General features: G+C 46.7%; 1 protein-coding gene across 1 annotated transcript; it reads left to right on the top strand.

Annotated features, from left to right (window-relative positions):
• Positions 1–6: 6 nt before the first annotated feature.
• On the top strand, positions 7–14048 carry LOC149428582 (uncharacterized). The gene is made up of 3 exons (XM_089667230.1): positions 7–245; positions 4232–4681; positions 13616–14048. The coding sequence occupies exons 1-3, from the start codon at positions 26–28 to the stop codon at positions 13663–13665; spliced, it is 720 nt and encodes a 239-aa protein (XP_089523356.1). The 5' UTR covers positions 7–25; the 3' UTR covers positions 13666–14048.
• Positions 14049–21645: the final 7597 nt, after the last annotated feature.

Raw genomic sequence — 21645 nt, forward strand, 5'->3', positions numbered from 1 at the left:
TGAAAATAATTCCGTTGTCCTGCCTATGCTAGAAGAAGGTGCTGAGCGCCGTACATTACTACCGGTGAAAATAGAAGTTGAGATAACAAAATCCTGTCTTGGAACGTACGAGTGTCTCTGCTCCATTACTATCACCCCGAGTGTTAAAGATAACGGCGCGATACTTGCTGTAGAAGTGGAATACATTACCCTAAAGCGGCCCATCTTTAAATGCAGAACTCTGAATGTGTACAGTACAGAAGTAGGTAAGTAGCAGATACACTTTACATACTGAAAATGTGTTTTACACTTAAAGATGATCCCCAGTCATAGCATACACTTTCATTTTAAACTATCAGCATTGTAATAACAATACAAACCTGGGGCGTAGATAAGGGGGAGGGTCAGGGGGGTCTGAATTCCCCCCCACAGAGCATCAATCAATGCCACAGCAGCTAGGTTAGTATTGCCTATCAGCTGCAGGAGACGCACTGTCATGGGAAAACCACCTGTCTCCTCCACATTGCTGACAGATGGGACACTGGATACCAGATCAAAAGGAGGGAGGGAGGCTCTTATGATGAGCTTCAGCTACCCATTGGCTGAGAAGGCAGCAGGGGGTGGTGCTGCTGCTTCCTCAACCAATGGGTACACAGAGTGCATTGTCCTTTCCTCCATATTCATCCAGCGGGCTTCCTGTTGGGTGCAGTATGAAGCAACTCTGACAGGGGGAGAAGTCTAAACAGAAGCTGCAAAACTGCTTGCTCTGAGTGAAGGTCCTGCAGTGATCGAGGTGAGAGATTTGCTATTGACCGCAAAGTATTAAAGTGTTACTAAACCCCAGACCCCGCATTCAATATATCCGCTCTCCCCCGGACCCTGCATTCACTATATCTGCTCTCCCCGGACCCCGCATTCACTATATTCGCTCTCCTCGGACCCCGCATTCACTATATCCGCTCTCCCAGGACCCCGCATTCACTATATCTGCTCTCCCCGGACACCGCATTCACTATATCCGCTCTCCCCGGACCCCATATTCACTATATCCGCTCTCCCCGGACACCGCATTCACTCTATCCGCTCTCCCCGGACCCCGCATTCACTATATCCGCTCTCCCCGGACCCCGCATTCACTATATCCGCTCTCCCCGGACCCCAGCATTCACTATATCAGCTCTCCCCGGACCCCAGCATTCACTATATCCTCTCTTCCCGGACCCCAGCATTCACTATATCCGCTCTCCCCGGACCCCAGCATTCACTATATCCGCTCTCCCCGGACCCCAGCATTCACTATATCCACTCTCCCCGGACCCCGCGTTCACTATATCCGCTCTCCCCGGACCCCGCGTTCACTATATCCGCTCTCCCCGGACCCCGCGTTCACTATATCCGCTCTCCCCGGACCCCGCGTTCACTATATCCGCTCTCCCCGGACCCCGCGTTCACTATATCCGCTCTCCCCGGACCCCGCGTTCACTATATCCGCTCTCCCCGGACCCCGCGTTCACTATATCCGGTCTCCCCGGACCCCGCATTCACTATATCCGCTCTCCCCGGACCCCGCATTCACTATATCCGCTCTCCCCGGACCCCGCATTCACTATATCCGCTCTCCCCGGACCCCGCATTCACTATATCCGCTCTGTCTGGCAAAGATCTGTCTGCTATCACTAGAGAGAGTCATTTGGAAGACTGGAGGGAGCAACCATTCTGTCTTTGGACTTGTGAGTACGGGCTCTGAGAGATCTTGGGGACTCTGTGTGTGTTGCTGCCCCTCTGTGCAGGATAGTCAGCATGTGCAAAGGGAACACTGGGCTAGTGTTCTGAAGAACTGTCCCATTGATGCTACTGCAAATGACTTTGCTCACTTCTAGAGTGCTGCAGTCTGCTGTGACTGGCTTATACCTGGGGAGCTCAGCCCTGCTACTACTACTACAGCGAAAGGGACTTGACTCACTCCTAAAACTACTTGCTGTGATAAGTGAACAGAAAGTCTGTGACCTGTTCTTAGCAGTGATGGGCTGAACACCCCACTGTTCAGTTCGTGGTCGACCATTCGAACCTACCGAACGTTCAACCTTGAACTTCTAACAGGGACAATTTACTGAGATGTATCTGAGTATGTGGTAAGATACGGCTCAGTGACTCCAATCCAGCAGGAGTTCTATGATGAAGTCACGCGGTATTTTAGTAGTGAAACATTCATTCATGTTTCAGCTGTCAGTGGGGTTGACAGCTGAATGTAAAAAGAAAAAAAAATTTACATTTAAAAAAAAAAAAAAAACGGCATAGGGTCCCCCCTCCTGTCCATACCAAGCTGTTGGGGTCTGGTATGGATTTTGAGTGGGAACCCCCCCACACCGAAATTTTTTTTTATAATGGCGTGGTGGTCCTCTCCCAAAATTCATACCAGACCCTTAACCGAGCATGCAGCCGGCAGATCAGGAAAGGGGGGAGACGAACGAGTGCCCCCTCCTGAAACATAACAGGCCACATGCCCTCAACATGGGTGGGGTGTTTTGGGGCAGGTGAGGTTCCCCCCCAAAACACCTTGTCCCCATGTTGATGGGGACAAGGGCCTCTTCCCCACAACCATGGCCGTTGGTTGTGGGGGTCTGCGGGCGGGGGCTTATTGGAATCTGGAAGCCCCCCCAGATCCCTGCCGTCCATGTAAATGAGTATGGCGTTCATGGTATTGCTACCTATTCACCAAAAAAAGTGTAGTAAAAAAACAAAACTAAAAAAAAATATCCTCCGAAGTACATTCAACCTCATTCATGATGCCCGCCACCACCACTACCCGAAAAAGTAAAAGAAAATCTGCTCCTCCCTTGATGCCAGCTCCCAGTCACCGACAGCTGCTCAGCAATGACAGTTCTTAATAGGGTGATGGAATCACAAGGGGGCGTGATCACCCCGTCCCCTTGTGACATCATCGTGCCCTGTGATAGACCCCAGGTTAATTGGCCAATGCTTTGGCCAATCATAATGCACTGTCAGGGCACAGTGTATTGTGGAGCGCGGCGGGCTGAACACATGAACGGCCCATGTTTGAGTCGACTGTCCCTCATTTGCAACAAAGTACCTCCTTCCTCCTCATTTGTCACTGATTTTAGTCTGATCTGTACAGTTATATATAAGATGCCCTATTTAAATTTCAAAAAGTGTTTTCCAGTGCTAAACATTTCATCCAATTTCTAAAATTGTTGCATTTGTAAACTTCTAAAGCCAATATAAAGGAAAAGTAGTGAATAAAAAAAAAGCATTTTTGGGTTTAACTAATTTCTTTTTGTATAAATCTCCTTTAAGGGGGCATGGCAGGGGTGCGTGTCCTATGCCTACATATATTTGTTAATAGGTGTCCCTCATTCCCATCTCAAAAAGTTGGGAGCTATGTTCAGATTAGGTCCCCTTTCCACCTACTGGCTTCTGGAAGGTTCTATGGTCCTCCAGAGCCAGAGTCCCAATCTGTTAAGCCATCCAGCTTAATCTGCAGTAATTCAACCTTAATCACAAACTTACTGTCAGGAATGGGCTCGCCAATGGTGGTGGGACTCACCTGCCTTGTGGGCTGCAGTACCAGGGCTGGCCAGCGGGTGCTCTCAGCAGCCAGAAGCTCACTCCTGCAATCAAGCCATCACCTGAGGCTGATTGCAGGAGGTGTATTTAAGGAATGGCCAGGCCTGCAGTCAGGGCCTTGGTGTATTGTGCCCATGAGCCCCTGTGCCTGATCCTGTTGTCTGCCTTCCTGATCCCTCTGCCTAACTCCTGACTTGATAGAACTCTGCCTGCACCGACCCCGGCTATTCCTGACCGCTCTCCAGCCTGCTCCTTTGGTACCTTGTCTGCCTGATTGTTCCTGACCCGGCCCGTCTGACTACGCTCTGCCTGCTCCTTTGTGTCTTGTCTGCCCGATGGTTCCTGACCCGGCCTGCCTGACCACTCCACCTCACCAGCCCTGACTGCTCTTGTCTGTTTACATTCCGTTATCAGTTGGAGGTTTGGTTTTGTGTATAGTGTGCATTTTATATTTGTGTATAGCCTTTAATAAATTATATTGTTACACCATACTTGAGCCTGCGTTTCCCTGTGTCAGTTCACACATCTCTGGTCATACCGGGAGCCCTGACACTTACACAGTTACCATGAGGCATACACAATAAATTTACCTACAATACACTACACTAGTAGCATACTAGAGGGGGCTAAAATATTAAAACTAATAATACTCCTCATTGTTGTACAGGTAGAACCATTGTATCCAAAATCAATGGGGAGACGTGGATTCCCCACAAGAAGAAGACAACTCTATCCTGTCAGATAATTGGATTCAGACAGAAAGAACTTCTCATAAATTTATACCTGAAAAGACATAATGACATTAAAAACCGTCTCATCCACTCATGGGTATCTGTGGACCGTCCATTGGGTGAGGACAATGCTACTGCTGGCCATCAAAGTGGAGATACTATTGCAGAAAATCCTCTGCTGGATGATGCTGTGTATGATACAACGTTACCGGTGGAAATGGAAGTGGTGATGACAAAAGCAATTAATGGAAGCTACACGTGTGATTGCAGCATTTCTCTAACTCCAAACGCAGATACAGATGACGGTGCTGAACTTACTGTGGAAGTCGATCACACTTCCCTACGATGGCCCATCGATAAATCTCACATTCTGAATGTGTTCAAAGGTGAGATGTTTATATACAGTATATATATTGTGGCAGTACGGTATCCTGCCACGGTGGAAATCATGGAGACCCAGGATTCTCAACCATACAGGTTGAGGGGCTCCAGGCAGATCTCATAATGCAGAGGAAACTGGTTTATCAGTTTCCTCTTTGGTTTGTAAAGCCTGTTTTGGGAGGGCTCCACCCTGGCAGATAGGAGTCAGGAGGGCTCCACCATGGCATACGGAGTCAGGAGGGCTCCACCGTGGAAAACGGAGTAAGGAGGGCTCCACCCCGGCAGACAGGAGGTCTCTGCTGTGGAGTCAGGTGGGCTACACCTAGTAGAGGTGGGAGCCAGAATAGCTGTGTGCTAAAGGTTTGCTGTGTGCAAAAACAACCTTGTGGAAGGAGTCTGTAGGAGACCGATATAAAGCTGTGTAGCTGAAAGAGCCAGAAGGCTGAATTTTTTGATCGTGGATACCCCTGTGTGGGAAGCATTTTTGTTATTTGAACTTTCTTGTAAATAAAATTGGGCAAAAAGGCTCTTAAAAAGAAGTGAGTTGCTGTGTGCTTTGAAGAAGCTCTACCACTCTGAAGCGAGTTCCCACATAATATATATATATAAAACTAATGTGTGTCTGTATGTACAGTGAGCAACAGAAGTATTTGAACCCCCTGCAATTTTGCAAGTTCTCCCACTTAGAAATCATAGAGGGTCTGACATTCACATTGTAGGTGCATTCCCAGAGACAGAATTAAAAAAAAAAATTCAGGAAATCCCATTGTATGATTTGTAAAGAATGGATTTGTCTCGCACTGCTGAACAGAAGTATTTGAACACCTAAGAAACAGCAAGAATTCTGGCTCTCAAAGACCTGTTACTGCGCCTTTACAAAGTCCACCTCTACTCCACTCATTCATCTAACTTAGTAGAAAATACTGCTGGGAGCCACCCAGAACTATGGGGGATGTAGTCCTAAGGAGACGGCCCTTATCAAACCTTGCATTGGAAAGGACTGCAAGTCCCAGGAAGAGAACAGAGAGCAGCTTAAGGAGGAGAGGCCTGGACTTGGAAAGTCCCACATGGGAAGTGATAGGTGACCACTGATAAGGGTCACTGAACTGGACACGCTGCCTGTCGTTAGTATTTGCCACGTTGTCAGAGGAAGATTGGGATACGTGTTGATCCATCAGCCTGGAGGAAAGGGGTGTCACTAATTCCATGAGAGAGGGTCATTACTGGGCCATAAGTTGCCACCAGCTCCACCGGTTCTGGATGTTAGAGCCCAGAAGGAGGCTTAAAGTGGTTGTAAAGGATCAACATTTTTTACCTTCCAAGCATTCTATGCATAAAGGTAGAAAACCTTCTGTGTGCAACAGCTCCCCCAGCCCCCCTAGTACTTATTTGAGCCCCAACTCGATCCAGCGATGTGCACTAGAGCCTCTCCAGGGACTCTCTTCTCATTAGATGAGCCATTGGTTTCCGCTGCTGTCAATCACAGCCAGTGAGCCAATGAGGAGAGAGAGGGGGCAGGGCCGAGCCGCACCTGTTTGTGAATGAACATTCAGAACAGTGGCTTGGGAGCGAGCTTGCTTGGGTGCCCCTCTAGCAAGCTGCTTGCTGTAGGGGCACTTGGCTGGAAGGAGGTGCCAGGAACCGAGAAGAGGATGCAGGTAAGTATGACTTTTTTTTTTTTTAATATCACTTTAATTACACACTACATAAAGCTGAGAGGCTACTGGGCCACAACTTCCTTACCCACTTCTTAAAGGGATAGTGATGCAATTTTAGGTATTTTCACCCTGTCCAATGGGATCCATTTAAACCTGAGTGCTCCAACACAGGAACGTTTGACCTCAATGTGTAATAGTACACTGGCCAGAGGGGGGACATTTGAAGAAAAAAAAAAACTACAAAAAAAGCTGCACAAATAGTGAAAAAATAGCTGCTGGCAAGACAACCAGATCAATTGTATACAAATATTATAAATAAATTGCTGCTCTCAAATGTCACAACTGAGAAAGGACCCTCTGCACACTGGTATATACCCTTTCAAGCAGACTCTGCAATAAATAGGGATACTTACTTCACACATATTGTAATACATGCTTAACCCCTTCCCGCCGACGTCACACAAATATGCGGCCTCACGGACCTGGGCTTTTTTCCGTGGGGCCGCATATTTGCGTACCTGTCTTTGTGTTGGGAGCGCGCCGCTCGCCACGCTCCCAGCACTGAGACCGCGGAGTCACTGAGAGCACCGGATCCCGTTCTAACGATCGGGACCCGGGACTCCTGGTCCCGGGTCACATAATCGCTGTGATAGCCTCTGATTGGCTATCACAGTGATCAGTTACTGTGCAGCCCGGCCCCCTGGTTTTTTTTTCTCTCTCTATGAATGGAGAAGAGAGATACATTGCATCTCTCGAACTCCTGTCAGAGAGAGGGAAAAAAAAGTTTGTAAAAAAAAAAAAAAAAAAAGATAAATAAATATTAAAAAAATAAAATAAAAAATAAAGAAAAATACCTAGATCAAGGTTTGATCTAGTTCAGTGCCAGGGTTAGTGTTTAGGTCAGGGTCAAGGTCAAAGGTCAGGGTCAAAGGTCAGGATTTAAAAAAATGGTATCAGTGTCAGTTAGTGTTAATGTCAGTGTCAGTGTGTTTTAGGTAAAAAAAAAAAAAAGACAAAAACAAAATGCGCACTCTGGTTTCTGGGCTGTACTACGGGTACAAACAACAAATAACATCCACATATATGGTATCGCTGCGATTGTCAAGAGCTGGAGACTTTATTTTGGGTTGTTCTTTGGCGGTAGGTTATGGTCGTAACAAGAAACACACAGTCCCAGTGTTATGAACCGTATAGTAGATCACCACGTGTCTTCAATATGATTAATGCTCCAGCACCAGAAAATGGTAGGACTCTTACCAGAACGTATGCATGAGCCTATATCCACCGAATCCCTCAGAATTAGAAGTTAAATCATGGTACTGGATGGAAGTATCATCTTCAATACCTCTCCATTCTTAATCTCACGATAATACCTCTCAGTATGGCCATGCAAAGAAAAACGAAGGCGCGACCATCGCATAAAACACGTTTATTAACATAAAGTATTGCACTCACATTCAGGTGGGCAAACCAGCACTGTGTGCAGAGTATTCTCATGTCCCGGGAACAGGTACACTTCCTGGTGTTAGAAAGCAGTGCGTAGACGTCAGGCGCACAAGCTCTAACCGATGCGTTTCGTCACATATGATGTCATCTGGGGTGTGAAAACTAAGTGTGACCGTCACCGCTGCTTTTTATAGCCATCCAGAGAGGGAATGAGCCCCCTTAGATTAATTATTGACCTCTCAGTATGGCCATGCAAAGAAAAACAAAGGCGCGACCATCGCATAAAACCATAAAACACGTTTATTAACATAAAGTATTGCACTCACATTCAGGTGAGCAAATCAGCACTGTGTGCAGAGTATTCTTATGTCTGGGAACAGGTACACTTCCTGGTGTTAGAAAGCAGTGCGTAGTTGTCAGGCGCACAAGCTCCATCCGACGCGTTTCGTCACATATGATGTCATCTGGAGTGTGGAAACTAAGTGTGACTGTCACCGCTGCTTTTTATAGCCATCCAGAAAAGGAATGAGCCCCCTTAGATTAATTATTGAAATTAAAAATGGCCGCCATGTCCCCAGACCTCGATATGGATTTAAAATGGCCACTGCTTGGCTAAACCAAACCTCGGTCTGATGTTATAATAAATATAATTCCACCAAGCCTCAGTCTGCGGATCAACAGACCTTGATGTGGATTTAAAATGGCCGCCGCTTGGCTAAACCAAACCTCGGTCTGGATGGCACAATAGATATAATTCCACCAAAACCTCAGTAGGGGGATTGGACTCCAACATGGCTGCCGTCATTACTTGTCTTATGTGGCATGCATAATGTATTATGTCTCTTCCACGGGGATTGATCAATTAATATACCGCCTCACATAAACTTAAATAAATTGTAAATGGATTCAAAACATCATTATAGTCTAAAACCATCAAATAAAAGTTTTAATTCAAACCCTCTATGGATGGATATCACTCAATATACAGGCTATATACAAATGGCTCATATGCATTTAAATATCTCAAGCATTACTGATAAAATAATTAATGTCCCACTCAAAATTCATGCCATAGGGGAAAAAAGAGTTAAGTTCATAAATCGAACATGTCTCTAATCAAGACACTCCCCTTTTATAGGAACCCCCACACCATGGTGCTTCATATCTATCGACAAAAATGTAGCCCCCCTTATATCTTTATTGTGATGGAGAGCCTAATGTTTGGGAACACTATGTTCATAATCCCTTTTTTGATGTTGTTAATGTGTTCGTTCACTCGTACTGAAAAGGACCTAATGGTTCTACCTACATATTGTTTCCCACAGGGACAAATGATTAAATATACCGTATTATAAGACGACCCCCTACTTTTCCTGTTAAAATACAGGGTTTTGGCTATACTCGCCGTATAAGACTACCCCTCTTCCAACGCACACCAAATAAAAATTAAAAAACATCAGATTTGATTTCAATATAGTATGATATTTCAGTATGGTATTCCAATGATGGGGGGCTATTCCTCCCACTGACACCAATGATGGGGCACAATTCCTCCCACTGATACCAATGATGGGACACTATTCCTCCCACTGACACCAATGATGGTGCCCCATCATTAGTGTCAGTGTGTAAGGAATAGTGTCCCATCGTTAGTGTCAGTGGGAGGAATAGTGCCCCATCATTGGTATCAGTGGGAGGAATTGTGCCCCATCATTGGTGTCAGTGGGAGGAATAGCGTCCCATCATTGGTGTCAGTGGGAGGAATAGTGCCCCATCATTGGTGTCAGTGGGAAGAATCGTGCCCCATCATTGGTGTCAGTGGGAGGAATAGCGTCCCATCATTGGTGTCAGTGGGAGGAATAGTGCCCCGTCATTGGTGTCAGTGGGAGGAATAGTGTCCCATCATTGGTATCAGTGGGAGGAATAGTGCCCCATCATTGGTGTCAGTGGGAGGAATAGTGCCCCATCATTGGTATCAGTGGGAGGAATAGCGCCCCATCATTGGTGTCAGTGGGAGGAATAGTGCCCCATCATTGGTGTCAGTGGGAAGAATCGTTCCCCATCATTGGTGTCAGTGTGAAGAATCGTGCCCCATCATTGGTGTCAGTGGGAGGAATAGCGTCCCATCATTGGTATCAGTGGGAGGAAAAGCACCCCATCATTGGTGTCAGTGGGAGGAATAGCGCCCCATCATTGGAAACAGTGGCAGGAATTGCGCCCCATCATTGGTGTCAGTGGGAGGAATAGCGCCCCATCATTGGTATCAGTGGCAGGAATTGCGCCCCATCATTGGTATCAGTGGCAGGAATAGTGCCCCATCATTGGTATCAGTGGCGGGAAAAGTACCCCATCATTGGTATCAGTGGGGGAAGGAATAGTGTTCCATCATTGGTGTCAGTGGGGGGTGGAATAGTGCCCCATCGTTGGTGTCAGTGGGGGGTGGAATAATGCCCCATCATTGGTGTCAGTGGGGGGGGGGAATAGTGCCCCATCATTGGTGTCAGTGGGGAGGAGGAATAGTGCCCCATCATTGGTGTCAGTGGGGAGGAGGAATAGTGCCCCATCGTTGGTGTCAGTGGGGGGGGAGTAACAGTGCCAATAGTGTTCCAGCATGGTGCTGCTGCACACTTACCGGCTGCTCCCTCACTCGCCGGTGATTGGCCGCCTGTGTGCCTTTCCTGAGCTACAGTTCTGGCGCCCAATCACCGGTGAGGAGGCGGAGCCGAGCGGCCGCACGAACATCGAGCGGCCGAACTGAATGAAGGAGCAGCCGCGCTTCCTTGACTGGATCGTCATGGGACTGGAGCCAGGTAAGAAACAGCAGCCCCCTGCCCGCCCCTGTACTTAGTGTCCCTTCTGTTGGAAGGGGGGGGCGGCACCGTGCCGCCCCCCTCGAAAAAGTGCCGCCCTGACACCGGCTTGCCGTATACCGGCGTATAAGATGACCTCTCACTTTTCAGAAGATTTTCATGGGTTAAAAAGTCATCTTATACGCCGAAAAATACCGTACCACATTTTTGGAAGTACATGTGATAAGTGATTTTATAGATCACTGCTTGGAAGTAACCTAGACGTAAAATTATCACATTTTCTGCATGAAATGTTATGTCGGCAGAGATACCCTTTGAGATCATAAAAAATTTGAATCGTTCAGGGGGATCAACAACATTTGGTGGCACTCTAGCACGAAGTGCAGTTAGTCCTCTAAATACCACAGCTGGTCTAGTTGGGAGAAATGGATCCAAAATCGTATCGTTTTGGAGAACTCCCCAAGGTTTTTTAACGATGTTTTGTACCTGCCCATATTGGGCCTAATATGTGGTAATAAAGGACCATTTAAATTTATCAGAGTCCTCTTGTTTAATTCAATCCTCCAATAGACTTTCTCTACTGATCTGTTTAATATTAGATATCTCCACTTCCATTAGATGTTCATCGTAACATTTTTCAACAAATTGTTTTTTAAGGGTTTTCGCTTGCTCCATGTAATCCTCCAATTTGGAGAAATTACGTCTCAACCTGATGAACTGGCTCTGGGGTACTGATTTTAACCATGCCTTATGATGACATCTATCAGTCGAAAAAAAAAGAATTACGATCAGTGGACTTAAAGAATGTTCTGGTGGACACTTGGTTGTTTACCATAATTTCTAAATCCAAAAATTGTATAGAATTTGAACTTGTTTGAAAGGATAATGAAATTCCCCGTTTATTCCGATTCAACTCATCTATAAACATTTGTAAAGCTATTTGATCTCCCTCCCAAAGTAGGAGGATATCGTCGATATATCTTACCCACAGACATTTGAAGAGATTGAGGGACCTTTTAGCTTCCAGTACTACCCCTTTAGTTAGGACCTCCCTAGATTCAGTGTTCAGGTTCAGAGACACTTGGTCTTCTCTTTATATTGTTGTATTGTGCAAAATCTGTTTTACCTTTTTTACCTGTTGATTGAAATTGCTATTAATTTTTTTTATTGTTGCTGTAAAGGGCGTCTACCCCAAATAAATGCTCCTTCTTTAACCTTAGTGTGATGGAGGGTGTGGCTTTGCCAGAAGGGTCATTGTCATCTGAAATTAGAGGACCCAAACTTCAGCGGCTCCTTCTGGACAAGCACTACATTAGATTAGGGTTCGATTTAGGCTAGTTTATGAGCGATCGTATTGAGCCTGACTTGTTAATGTATTCTTTCAGCAGGTGAATAATATTATAGTATTGAGAAACAAAAGATGGTGGGCATCTCTGAATCGAGGCACATTTGTTTGTATTGTGTATGACACAAAATAAGTGGAGAAACAAAATGCCAAATCTGACACATTCCAATCAAAAATTCCAAAAATGGACTGGACAAAATGTTGGCACCTTCTCAAAATTGAAAGAAATAATTGCATTCCAAGTTTGTGATTCTCCTGTAATTTGTCATTAAACTCCCCTGTATCAATGACCAGGAGCTGACAAGGTAGAAATCACACCGGCAACCAGTTAAAATGCCAAAAAATGTCCTCCACCTTTCTGTTGTGTGTCTCTGTGTGCCACATGGAGCATGGAGAAGAGAAAGAGCAGCAAAGAATTGTCTGAGGATTTGAGAGCAAAAATTGTGAAAAAGGGACAATCTCAAGGTTACAAAGCCATCTCCAGAGATCCTAATGTTCCTGTGTCCACTGTGCGCAACATTGTTAAGAAGTTTACAGCCCATGGCACTGTAGCTAATCTCCCTGAACGCGGATGAAAGAGAAAAATTGATTAAAGATTGCAACAAAGGATTGTTGGAATGGTGGCCAAAGAACCTCAATCAACTTCCAGACAAATTCAAGCTGATCTTCAGGCACAGGGTACAACTGTGTCCGCTCCCACTATATGTCATCATCTGAATGAAAAGTGACGCTATGGTAGGAGACCCAGGAGGTCCCCACTGCTGACAAAGAAACATACTGGAAGCCAGATTGGAGTTTGCCAAAACTAAGCCATAATCCTTCTAGGAAAATGTGCTGTGGACAGACTAAACAAAATGGCAGCTTTTTGGTAAAGCCCATCATTCTACTGTTTTCAGAAAAAGCAATGAAGCCTTTACAGAAAAGAATCCAGTCCCTACAGTCACACATGGTGGAGGCTTACTAAAATTTTGGGGTTACTTTGCTGCTGCAGGCACTGGATGTCTGGACCGTGTGCATGGCATTATGAAATCTGAAGACTTCCAAAGAATTCTGGGGTGCAATGTAGGGCCCAGTGTCAGAAATGTGGGTCTCCATCAAAGGTCATGGGTCCAAAGCACACGTCAAAAAGCCCCCAGAAATGGCTTCAAACAAAACGCTGGAGAGGACTGAACTGGCCAGCAATGAGTCCAGATCTCCATCCCATAGAGCTCCTGTGGAGAGATCTCAAAACAGCAGTTGGGAAAAGAAACCCTTCCGGTCTGAGAGACCTGGAGCAGTTGGAGGAAGAAGAGCGATCCGAAATTCCAGTAGAGAGGTGGAAGAAACTCATTGATGGTTCCAGAAAGCCATTGATTTCACTTATTTATTTCCAAGGGGTGTGCGACCAAATATTACATGGAGGGTGCCAATAATTTGTCTGGTCCATTTTTGGGGTTTCGCGTGGAATGTGTCAGATTTGGCTTTTTGTTTCTCCACTTTTTTTGTGTCATACCAATACAAACCAAAGAAATAAACATGAGAATGCCGAAACATTTGTCATTGCAGCAATTTTCTGGGTGAAGTGGTGCGTTATCTGACAGAATTGAGGGGGGGGGGGAATTACAAGATTTTAAGCCATGACTGTATAATGTGTTTTGTATACAAGATAATTTAACAAGTAACACATTTGTTAATTTTCAGGTGATAAACCCAGTTTATGGAGAAGATTCAAGAAACATTGTATTAGATGAATCTGTAATACTTACAGAGAAAACCTGATTGGGATCTCCGGTGCGCTACAAATTCCATGGTGGATTCCCGGAGATATCATTGGCTGTAAAGGTGGACAGTGAAAAAAATTCTCTTGTTTTTATTGGCTGAGTTTATTAACCATTTGTTGACACTCGACTTAGCTATTGACGGCCAAAAAAAACTTCAAGCCTGTGGAGCACGCCCTGTCCTGCCCCACTGCCGATCCACATTTCGAACTTCCAATTCCTAGCTGTCATAATGGCAGCTGATTTATATTTTTAACAACATTAAAAAAAACTGATAAATATAGAAAAAATTGTGTTTTTCTACATCTTTGTCTATGGATTGCATAAAAAATAAAAAATAATTTTTTACAAGACAATTTCACCAAAAGAAAGTGTTGTTTATTCTAAAAACAAATATTGCTAAATAAGCAGGCCCACAGCAGAAATGTAAAGACTGATCTGGAAGAGGTGTGAGAGCTGGTTGGTTGAAGACAGGATCAAGTTAAATTTAACCACCTCTCATCTGGCCATTGTATATAAACGGCCGGACGGTGGCAGTGCAGCGTCGGTGGCCGTTTATAAACGGCCTCCCCGCCCCCTGCTTGTGCGCGCTCCCTGGGAGCGCACAGCACCTCCGGACACAGTGGAACACCGATCAGTGTTCCACTGGCCAATCAGCGATCACATGCAGAGTAGTAAGCAAGATGTCACTTCTGACATCTTTGCTTACTACGTGTGAAATCTGTGAATGATCTCAGAGATCACATGGTACAGGGCCATTCACAACAGCCTTGTACCATGTGACAAGCTGTGACCAATCACAGTCACACAGTAGTTCTCCATGGCTGCAAGAATGCAGCCAGAGAGAAGGAGAAATGATTGCTTATACAGCCTTTATGGGTGTAAAAGCAATCAGTGTAAAAAAAAAAAAAATCTTCATCACTCCCCACAAGTAGTACAGTGTCACCATGGTGACACTATACTGCTAGGGTGACAGAATGTAAAAAACATAAATAATAGTATAAAAAAATAAAATAAAAATGTACAAAAAAAAGTTTAAAAATTAAAATTTTTGGTTATAAACTAATTTGGATTATTTTTTTTTATTAAAAAGATAACAGAATAAATCTTGGTCAAGATTTATGATGAAATATTATTTATTTGCAAAAACACTTTTTTCAAAACATTTGAACTTTTTCATTTACATATAAAAAAAAAAAATCCCAGCGGTGAATAAATACCACCAAAATAAAGCTTTATCTTTCTCAAAAAAATGCTAAAAAATTCATATGGGTACAGTGTTGCATGACCGTGCAATTATCATTCAAAGTGTGATAGCGCTGAAAGCTGAAAATTGGCCTGGACTGGAAGAGGGTGAAAATGTCCGGACTGGAAGGGGGGGAAAGTGTCCGGACTGGAAGGGGGGGAAAGTGTCCAGACTGGAAGGGGGGGAAAGTGTCCGGACTGGAAGGGGGGGAAAGTGCCCGGACTGGAAGGGGGGGAAAGTGCCCGGACTGGAAGGGGGGGAAAGTGTCCGGACTGGAAGGGGGTGAAAGTGTCCGAACTGGAAGGGGGTGAAAGTGTCTGGACTGGAATGGGGGTGAAAGTGTCGGACTGGAAGGGGGGAAAATGTCCGGACTGGAAGGGGGGAAAGTGTCCGGACTGGAAGGGGGTGAAAGTGTCCGGACTGGAAGGGGGTGAAAGTGTCCGGACTGGAAGGGGGGGAAAGTGTCCGGACTTGAAGGGGGGTGAAAGTGTCTGGACTGGAATGGGGGTGAAAGTGTCCGGACTGGAAGGGGGTGAAAGTGTCCGGACTGGAAGGGGGGAAAGTGTCCGGACTGGAAGGGGGGGGAAAGTGTCCGGACTGGGAGGGGGGTGAAAGTGTCCGGACTGGAAGGGGGGGTGAAAGTGTCCGGACTTGAAGGGGGGGTGAAAGTGTCCGGACTTGAAGGGGGGGAAAGTGTCCGGACTGGAAGAGGGGTGAAAGTGTCTGGACTGGAAGATGGGGAAAGTGTCCGGACTGGAAGGGGGGGAAAGCGTCCAGACTGGAACGGGTGGAAGCGTATGGACTGGAAGGGGGGAAAGCGTCCGGACCGGAAGGGGGGGAAAGTGTCCGGACCGGAAGGGGGGAAAGTGTCCGGACCGGAAGGGGGGGGAAAGTGTCCGGACCGGAAGGGGGGAAAGTGTCCGGACTGGAAGGGGGGGAAAGTGTCTGGACTTGAAGTGGTTAAAGTGGTTGTAAACCTCAGACATGAAATATGAACAAAGCACATCCCTCTATAGTGTGTACTTTCTGTGAATATTAAATCGGTATCCTATAATTATACACACTAAAATATTACAAAACAAAATAAACTCCCTGTGTAAATGACACTTAAAAAGTCCCACTTTCACCCTTGAAAGTCCAAAATAATTATATAAACCTTTTCCAGTGTCTGTGAAATGAATGAAAAAAAAAACAACACAAAATCCCCAAAAAACAAAGTCCAAAGAATTTTTCTTCCAATTTCTGATATAAATTCACCGTGTGATTCCAATAATTGCCGTGTACCTCCAAACAAAGAAAAACGAAATAGCGTATTATCCTCAATAAATAATGAACAATAATAAATTCATAAATTAATTAAATCAAAAGCCATAAGTTTCAAATTATTTTTGTGCAGAAAGAAGCACAAAAACGTGAAACCACTTGTGATAGTGAAACACTGTGTGAACTTTTTATATACACTCCTCCGTGAACACTCTGTGAACCTGGGGCGGACTGACCATTTAGCCACTCGGGCACTGCCCGAGGGCCGGGGGGCAGTAGGGGGCCCCATGAGATGCCCCTGGTACCTTTCATAGGCTTTTTTGGGTGTGGTTTGAGTGTGGGCATGGACACAGGGGCCCCATGATTTCCTATTGCCCGGGGGCCCCATGCGTTGTCAGTCCGCCCCTGCTGTGAACACATCTAAGTGGCTGAATAACATACCCTTACCCTAATCAACCTCCCTGGTGGTATTCCCGAGTGTAGCTCGGGGTAAAGTTTCAGCACCACAAGCGGTAACCCCCCCGAGCTACACTCGGGAATACACTGCAGCGTTGCTCCGGGATATCTTTTTCACTTACCTTGTCCTGCGCTCCCGCGATGTCCCCCCTGCAGTGTCCCCTGCAATGTCCTCCGGCCGATGCCGGCATCCGTCTTCCGTTCCCTGCGACGTCAGGACGTACGGGGGACGGAACCGGCGGGAAATTTAAAAATGTCAAAAAGTGACATTCACTAAATACACTACAATCACACAGTATAACATTCCTGTATCCAACCATTTCACATACATTGTGTCCCGAGTGCTTTGTCCGGAGCCCTGCCTGCATTTTTACTGTTCTTTCTGCCTGGAAACTGAGAAACGTCCATGGCGTCCAAAAAGCGTCCCTTTAGGTCAGACGCGGTTTTAGACCGGCTAGAGAACAGCGATAGTAAATCAGAACCACTTGCAGAATTGAGTGATAATGATTTGTGGGGGAAATTCCTCATCAGACACTGAAAACGATTCTGCGACTGAGCTCAGCGATGTGCGAACTTGGCGCTCTATTTCACATTTCAGTGTTTTTGGTTTGATTACATTATTGAATTACATTTATTATTATATTATTATTTTTTATGATTATTTATTAAATTATAGTTTTTGATTTCCTGTTTCAAATTTTAACATCCCCGGGATGTTTAATAGACTCTTGTCCGGACAGATTTCAGTGAGTTATTCCTAGAAATTACAGGCCTACAATAAAAAAATACATATTTCCATGCAAAAAAATGTACCGCTTTGAGCACAGAAATATGGACATAATCAGACCACTGATCCTGCTACGTCCGTAAATAAACTAAATTCCTGATCACAAACAAAAGGATCTTTTGAAGTGTTCTAAGAATTGTGACCACACTGGAAGGTCTTCTCTGAAATCTGAAGTCAGTCGGATATGGGAGGAAGGAGATTTTAGCCCGAAAATTGCCAAATAAAAACGTCTAGAAAAAAAACACAGCAAAATTCTGGCTGCAAAAGCCAATAGGCCAAGCAGGCTCTGCATGTCCTTTAACCACTTCCAGTCCGGACACTTTCCCCCCCTTCCAGTCCGGACGCTTTCCCCCCCCTTCCAGTCCGGACACTTTCACGTCCTTCCAGTCCGGACACTTTCACATCCTTCCAGTCCGGGCACTTTCACCCCCTTCCAGTCCGGACACTTTCCCCCCCTTCCAGTCCGGACACTTTCCCCCCCTTCCAGTCCGGACACTTTCCCCCCCTTCCAGTCCGGACACTTTCACCCCCTTCCAGTCCGGACACTTTCCCCCCCTTCCAGTCGGGACACATTCACCCCCCTTCCAGTCCGGACACTTTCCCCCCCTTCCAGTCCGGACGCTTTCACCCCCTTCCAGTTCGGACGCTTTCACCCCCTTCCAGTTCGGACGCTTTCACCCCCTTCCAGTCCGGACACTTTCACCCCCTTCCAGTCCGGACACTTTCACCCCCTTCCTGTCCGGACGCTTTCCCCCCCTTCCAGTCCGGACGCTTTCACCCCCTTCCTGTCTGGACGCTTTCACCCCCTTCCAGTTCGGACGCTTTCACCCCCTTCCAGTCCGGACGCTTTCACCCCCTTCCAGTCCGGACGCTTTCCCCCCTTCCACTCCGGACACTTTCCCCCCCTTTCAGTCCGGACGCTTTCCCCCCCTTCCAGTCCGGACACTTCCCCCCCCTTCCAGTCCGGACACTTCCCCCCCCCTTCCTGTCCGGACGCTTCCCCCCCCCTTCCAGTCCGGACACTTTCCCCCCTTCTAGTCCGGACACTTTCACCCACTTCCAGTCCGGACACTTGCACCCCCTTCCAGTCTGGACACTTTCCCCCCTTCCAGTCCGGACACTTTCCCCCCCTTCCAGTCCGGACACTTTCCCCCCCTTCCAGTCCGGACACTTTCCCCCCCTTCCAGTCCGGACACTTTCCCCCCCTTCCTGTCCGGACACTTTCCCCCCCTTCCAGTCCGGACACTTTCCCCCCCTTCCAGTCCAGACACTTTCCCCCCTTCCTGTCCGGACACTTTCCCCCCCTTCCAGTCCGGACACTTTCCCCCCTTCCAGTCCAGGCCAGTTTTCAGCTTTCAGCGCTGTCGCACTTTGAATGACAATTGCGCGGTCATGCAACACTGGACCCATATGAATTATTTAGCATTTTTTGAGACAGATAAAACTTTATTTTGGTGGTATTTATTCACCGCTGGGATTTTTATTTTTTTTTGCTATATAAATGAAAAAGTCCAAAAATTTGGAAAAAAGTGTTTTTCTTATAAAATTTTGCAAATAAATAATCTTTCTTCATAAATTTTGGCCAAAATATATTCCGTTATCTTTTCAGTAAAAAAAATAAATAACCCAAATTAGTTTATAACCAAAAATTATAATTTTTCAAAAAACATTTTTGACATTTTAATTTTTTTTATATTATTATTATTTTTTTTTTTACATACGGTCACCCTAGCAGTACACGGTCACCATGGTGACACTGTACTACTTGTGGAGGGTGATGAAGATTTTTATTTCTTTTTTTACACTGATTGCTTTTACACCCATAAAGGCTGTAAAAGCAATAATTTCTCCTTCTCTCTGGCTGCATTCTTGCAGCCATTGAGAAATACTGTGTGAGCTGTGATTGGTCACAGCTTGTCACATGGTACAAGGCTGTTGTGAATGGCCCTGTACCATGTGACCTCTGTGATCATTAACAGATTTCACACGTAGTAAGCAATGATGTCAGAAGTGACATCTTGCTTACTACTGTTCATGTGATCCCCGATTGGCCAATCAGTGATCACATGATCGGGAACTCGCACAGAGGTCCCGTACAGCGATTGGAGTTCTGCTGTGTCCTCCTACCTAGGGAGCGCTCACAGACAGGGAAGCGGGGAGGACATTTATAAACGTCCCCCGCCCCTGCACCGCTCCCGTCATTGTATTGGAGTAGACTCACCATCCTTGTGTGGAGGGAGTGGAGAGAGGAGCGGCACCTCTGCATCCATTCTTCGTCATCTTCATCCCCGGCTCTCTCTGTCAGGCGGCACATCCGGCTCCTCATGTCCCCGATCCCTGCTGACAGCTCCTCTATTATAGCCAGGGGTCTGCAGACCGGCTCAGAGCCAATCACAGAGCCCCTCTTTATATGGGTTAACACCCTTCTGGAAGAATCCAAAAGGTCAGCTGACCCCAGGATAAAAGTCATGTGACCTTCCAGAATGTTCCCAGGGGTCAGCTGACTTCTCTTATCCCCAGGCAGATCACACCTGTGTCACCTGACAGGGGATGTTGCCGGGCAGATTTTCTACAGCTGGACCAGGTGTGATCTGACCTCCTGAGGAGAAAGCAGGGGAAGGGGGGCCTTGAAACTGCCCCTACCTCAGATGTCACAATCCATGACTGAGGGGCCTGAAAACAGCCTCCCCCTTCCTTCCATTGTAATGTCAGCCTGTGGTGCAGTAATAATACCGGCTCAGCACCTTCCTCGGTCCTGAAAATGTGAGGTAAAGTCTTCTCTGATACAGCTCTACATACGTGTGCGTGTGTCTTCCTGAACATGTCTGCCTGTTCCATCCATCTCAATGTGTTGGGCTGACAATGCTCTAATCCAGAGGTGGGCAACTGCGGCCCTCCAGCTGTTGTAGAACTACAAATCCCATGAGGCATCGCAAAACTGACAGTTACAAGCATGACTCCCAAAGGCAGAGGCATGATGGGACTTGTAGTTCACCAACAGCTGGAGGGCCACAGTTGCCCACCCCCGCTCTAATCCATAGAGGATTCCTTTCATGACATTCTCTGAAACCGTCTCCCTCCAGAATTCCTCTCAGTGATCAGTCCGGAGTCTGCAGTACAATCCTGATTGGTTTCCTTGTGCTCTCTGATGCTTTGATTGCATAATAGACAGTTAGGCCTCATGTACACTGCAGCTGAGAAACTGACATTTAGGAGCTGTTCAGCGTTTTTTTCAGCAGCCCCTGAACTCTCCCTAATGTTCTCCTATGTGTCTGTGTACACATCGTCATTTACAGGCAGTTGAGTTTACAGTGGGTTTTTTTTAATACACCAAACTTGTGTTCTGGAGTAGATTTTATCAGCGTTGTAAACGCGGTTAACCTAAAATATATAGCAAGTGAGCGCACAATTAATATCAAGCTGCTGGCATTAAGAATGAACCCCTGTATCCTCAAACAGACTAATTTAACTGCATTTATAAGCGTTTGCGTTTAGAAACATTTTTAACCACTTTCAGTCAAGACACTTTCACCCCCTTCCAGTCCGGACACTTTCACCCCCTTCCAGTCCGGACACTTTCACCCCCTTCCAGTCCGGACACTTTCACCCCCTTCCAGTCCGGACACTTTCCCCCCCTTCCAGTCCGGACACTTTCCCCCCTTCCAGTCCGGACACTTTCCCCCCCTTCCAGTCCGGACGCTTTCCCCCCTTCCAGTCTGGACACTTTCCCCCCCTTTCAGTCCGGACGCTTTCCCCCCCCCTTCCAGTCCGACGCTTTCCCCCCCTTCCAGTCCGGACGCTTTCCCCCCCCCTTCCAGTCCAGACACTTCCCCCCCTTCCAGTCCGGACGCTTTCCCCCCCTTCCAGTCCGGACGCTTTCCCCCCCCTTCCAGTCCGGACGCTTTCCCCCCCTTCCCAGTCCGGACTCTTTCCCCCCCTTCCAGTCCGGACTCTTTCCCCCCCTTCCAGTCCGGACACTTTCACCCCCTTCCAGTCCGGACACTTCCCCCCCCTTCCAGTCCGGACACTTTCACCCCCTTCCAGTCCGGACACTTCCCCCCCCCCCTCTAGTCCGGACACTTCCCCGCCTTCCAGTCCAGACACTTTCCCCCCTTTCCAGTCCAGACACTTTCCCCCCCTTCCAGTCCGGACACTTTCACCCCCTTCCAGTCCAGACACTTTCCCCCCCTTCCAGTCCAGA

The sequence above is a fragment of the Staurois parvus genome, unplaced genomic scaffold (genome assembly GCF_062004578.1).
Source record: "Staurois parvus isolate SC_StPar_1 unplaced genomic scaffold, SC_StPar_1.0 ptg003116l, whole genome shotgun sequence".
NCBI classification, from domain to species: domain Eukaryota; kingdom Metazoa; phylum Chordata; class Amphibia; order Anura; family Ranidae; genus Staurois; species Staurois parvus.

Excerpts from the sequence above, each read along its gene's own strand:
- LOC149428582 (XM_089667230.1), top strand. The coding sequence starts at position 26 with ATGCTAGAAGAAGGTGCTGAGCGCCGTACATTACTACCGGTGAAAATA. Across the intron at positions 246-4,231 it reads TGTGTACAGTACAGAAGTAG|GTAGAACCATTGTATCCAAA; the intron begins GTAAGTAGCAGA and ends ATTGTTGTACAG. Across the intron at positions 4,682-13,615 it reads CATTCTGAATGTGTTCAAAG|GTGATAAACCCAGTTTATGG; the intron begins GTGAGATGTTTA and ends GTTAATTTTCAG.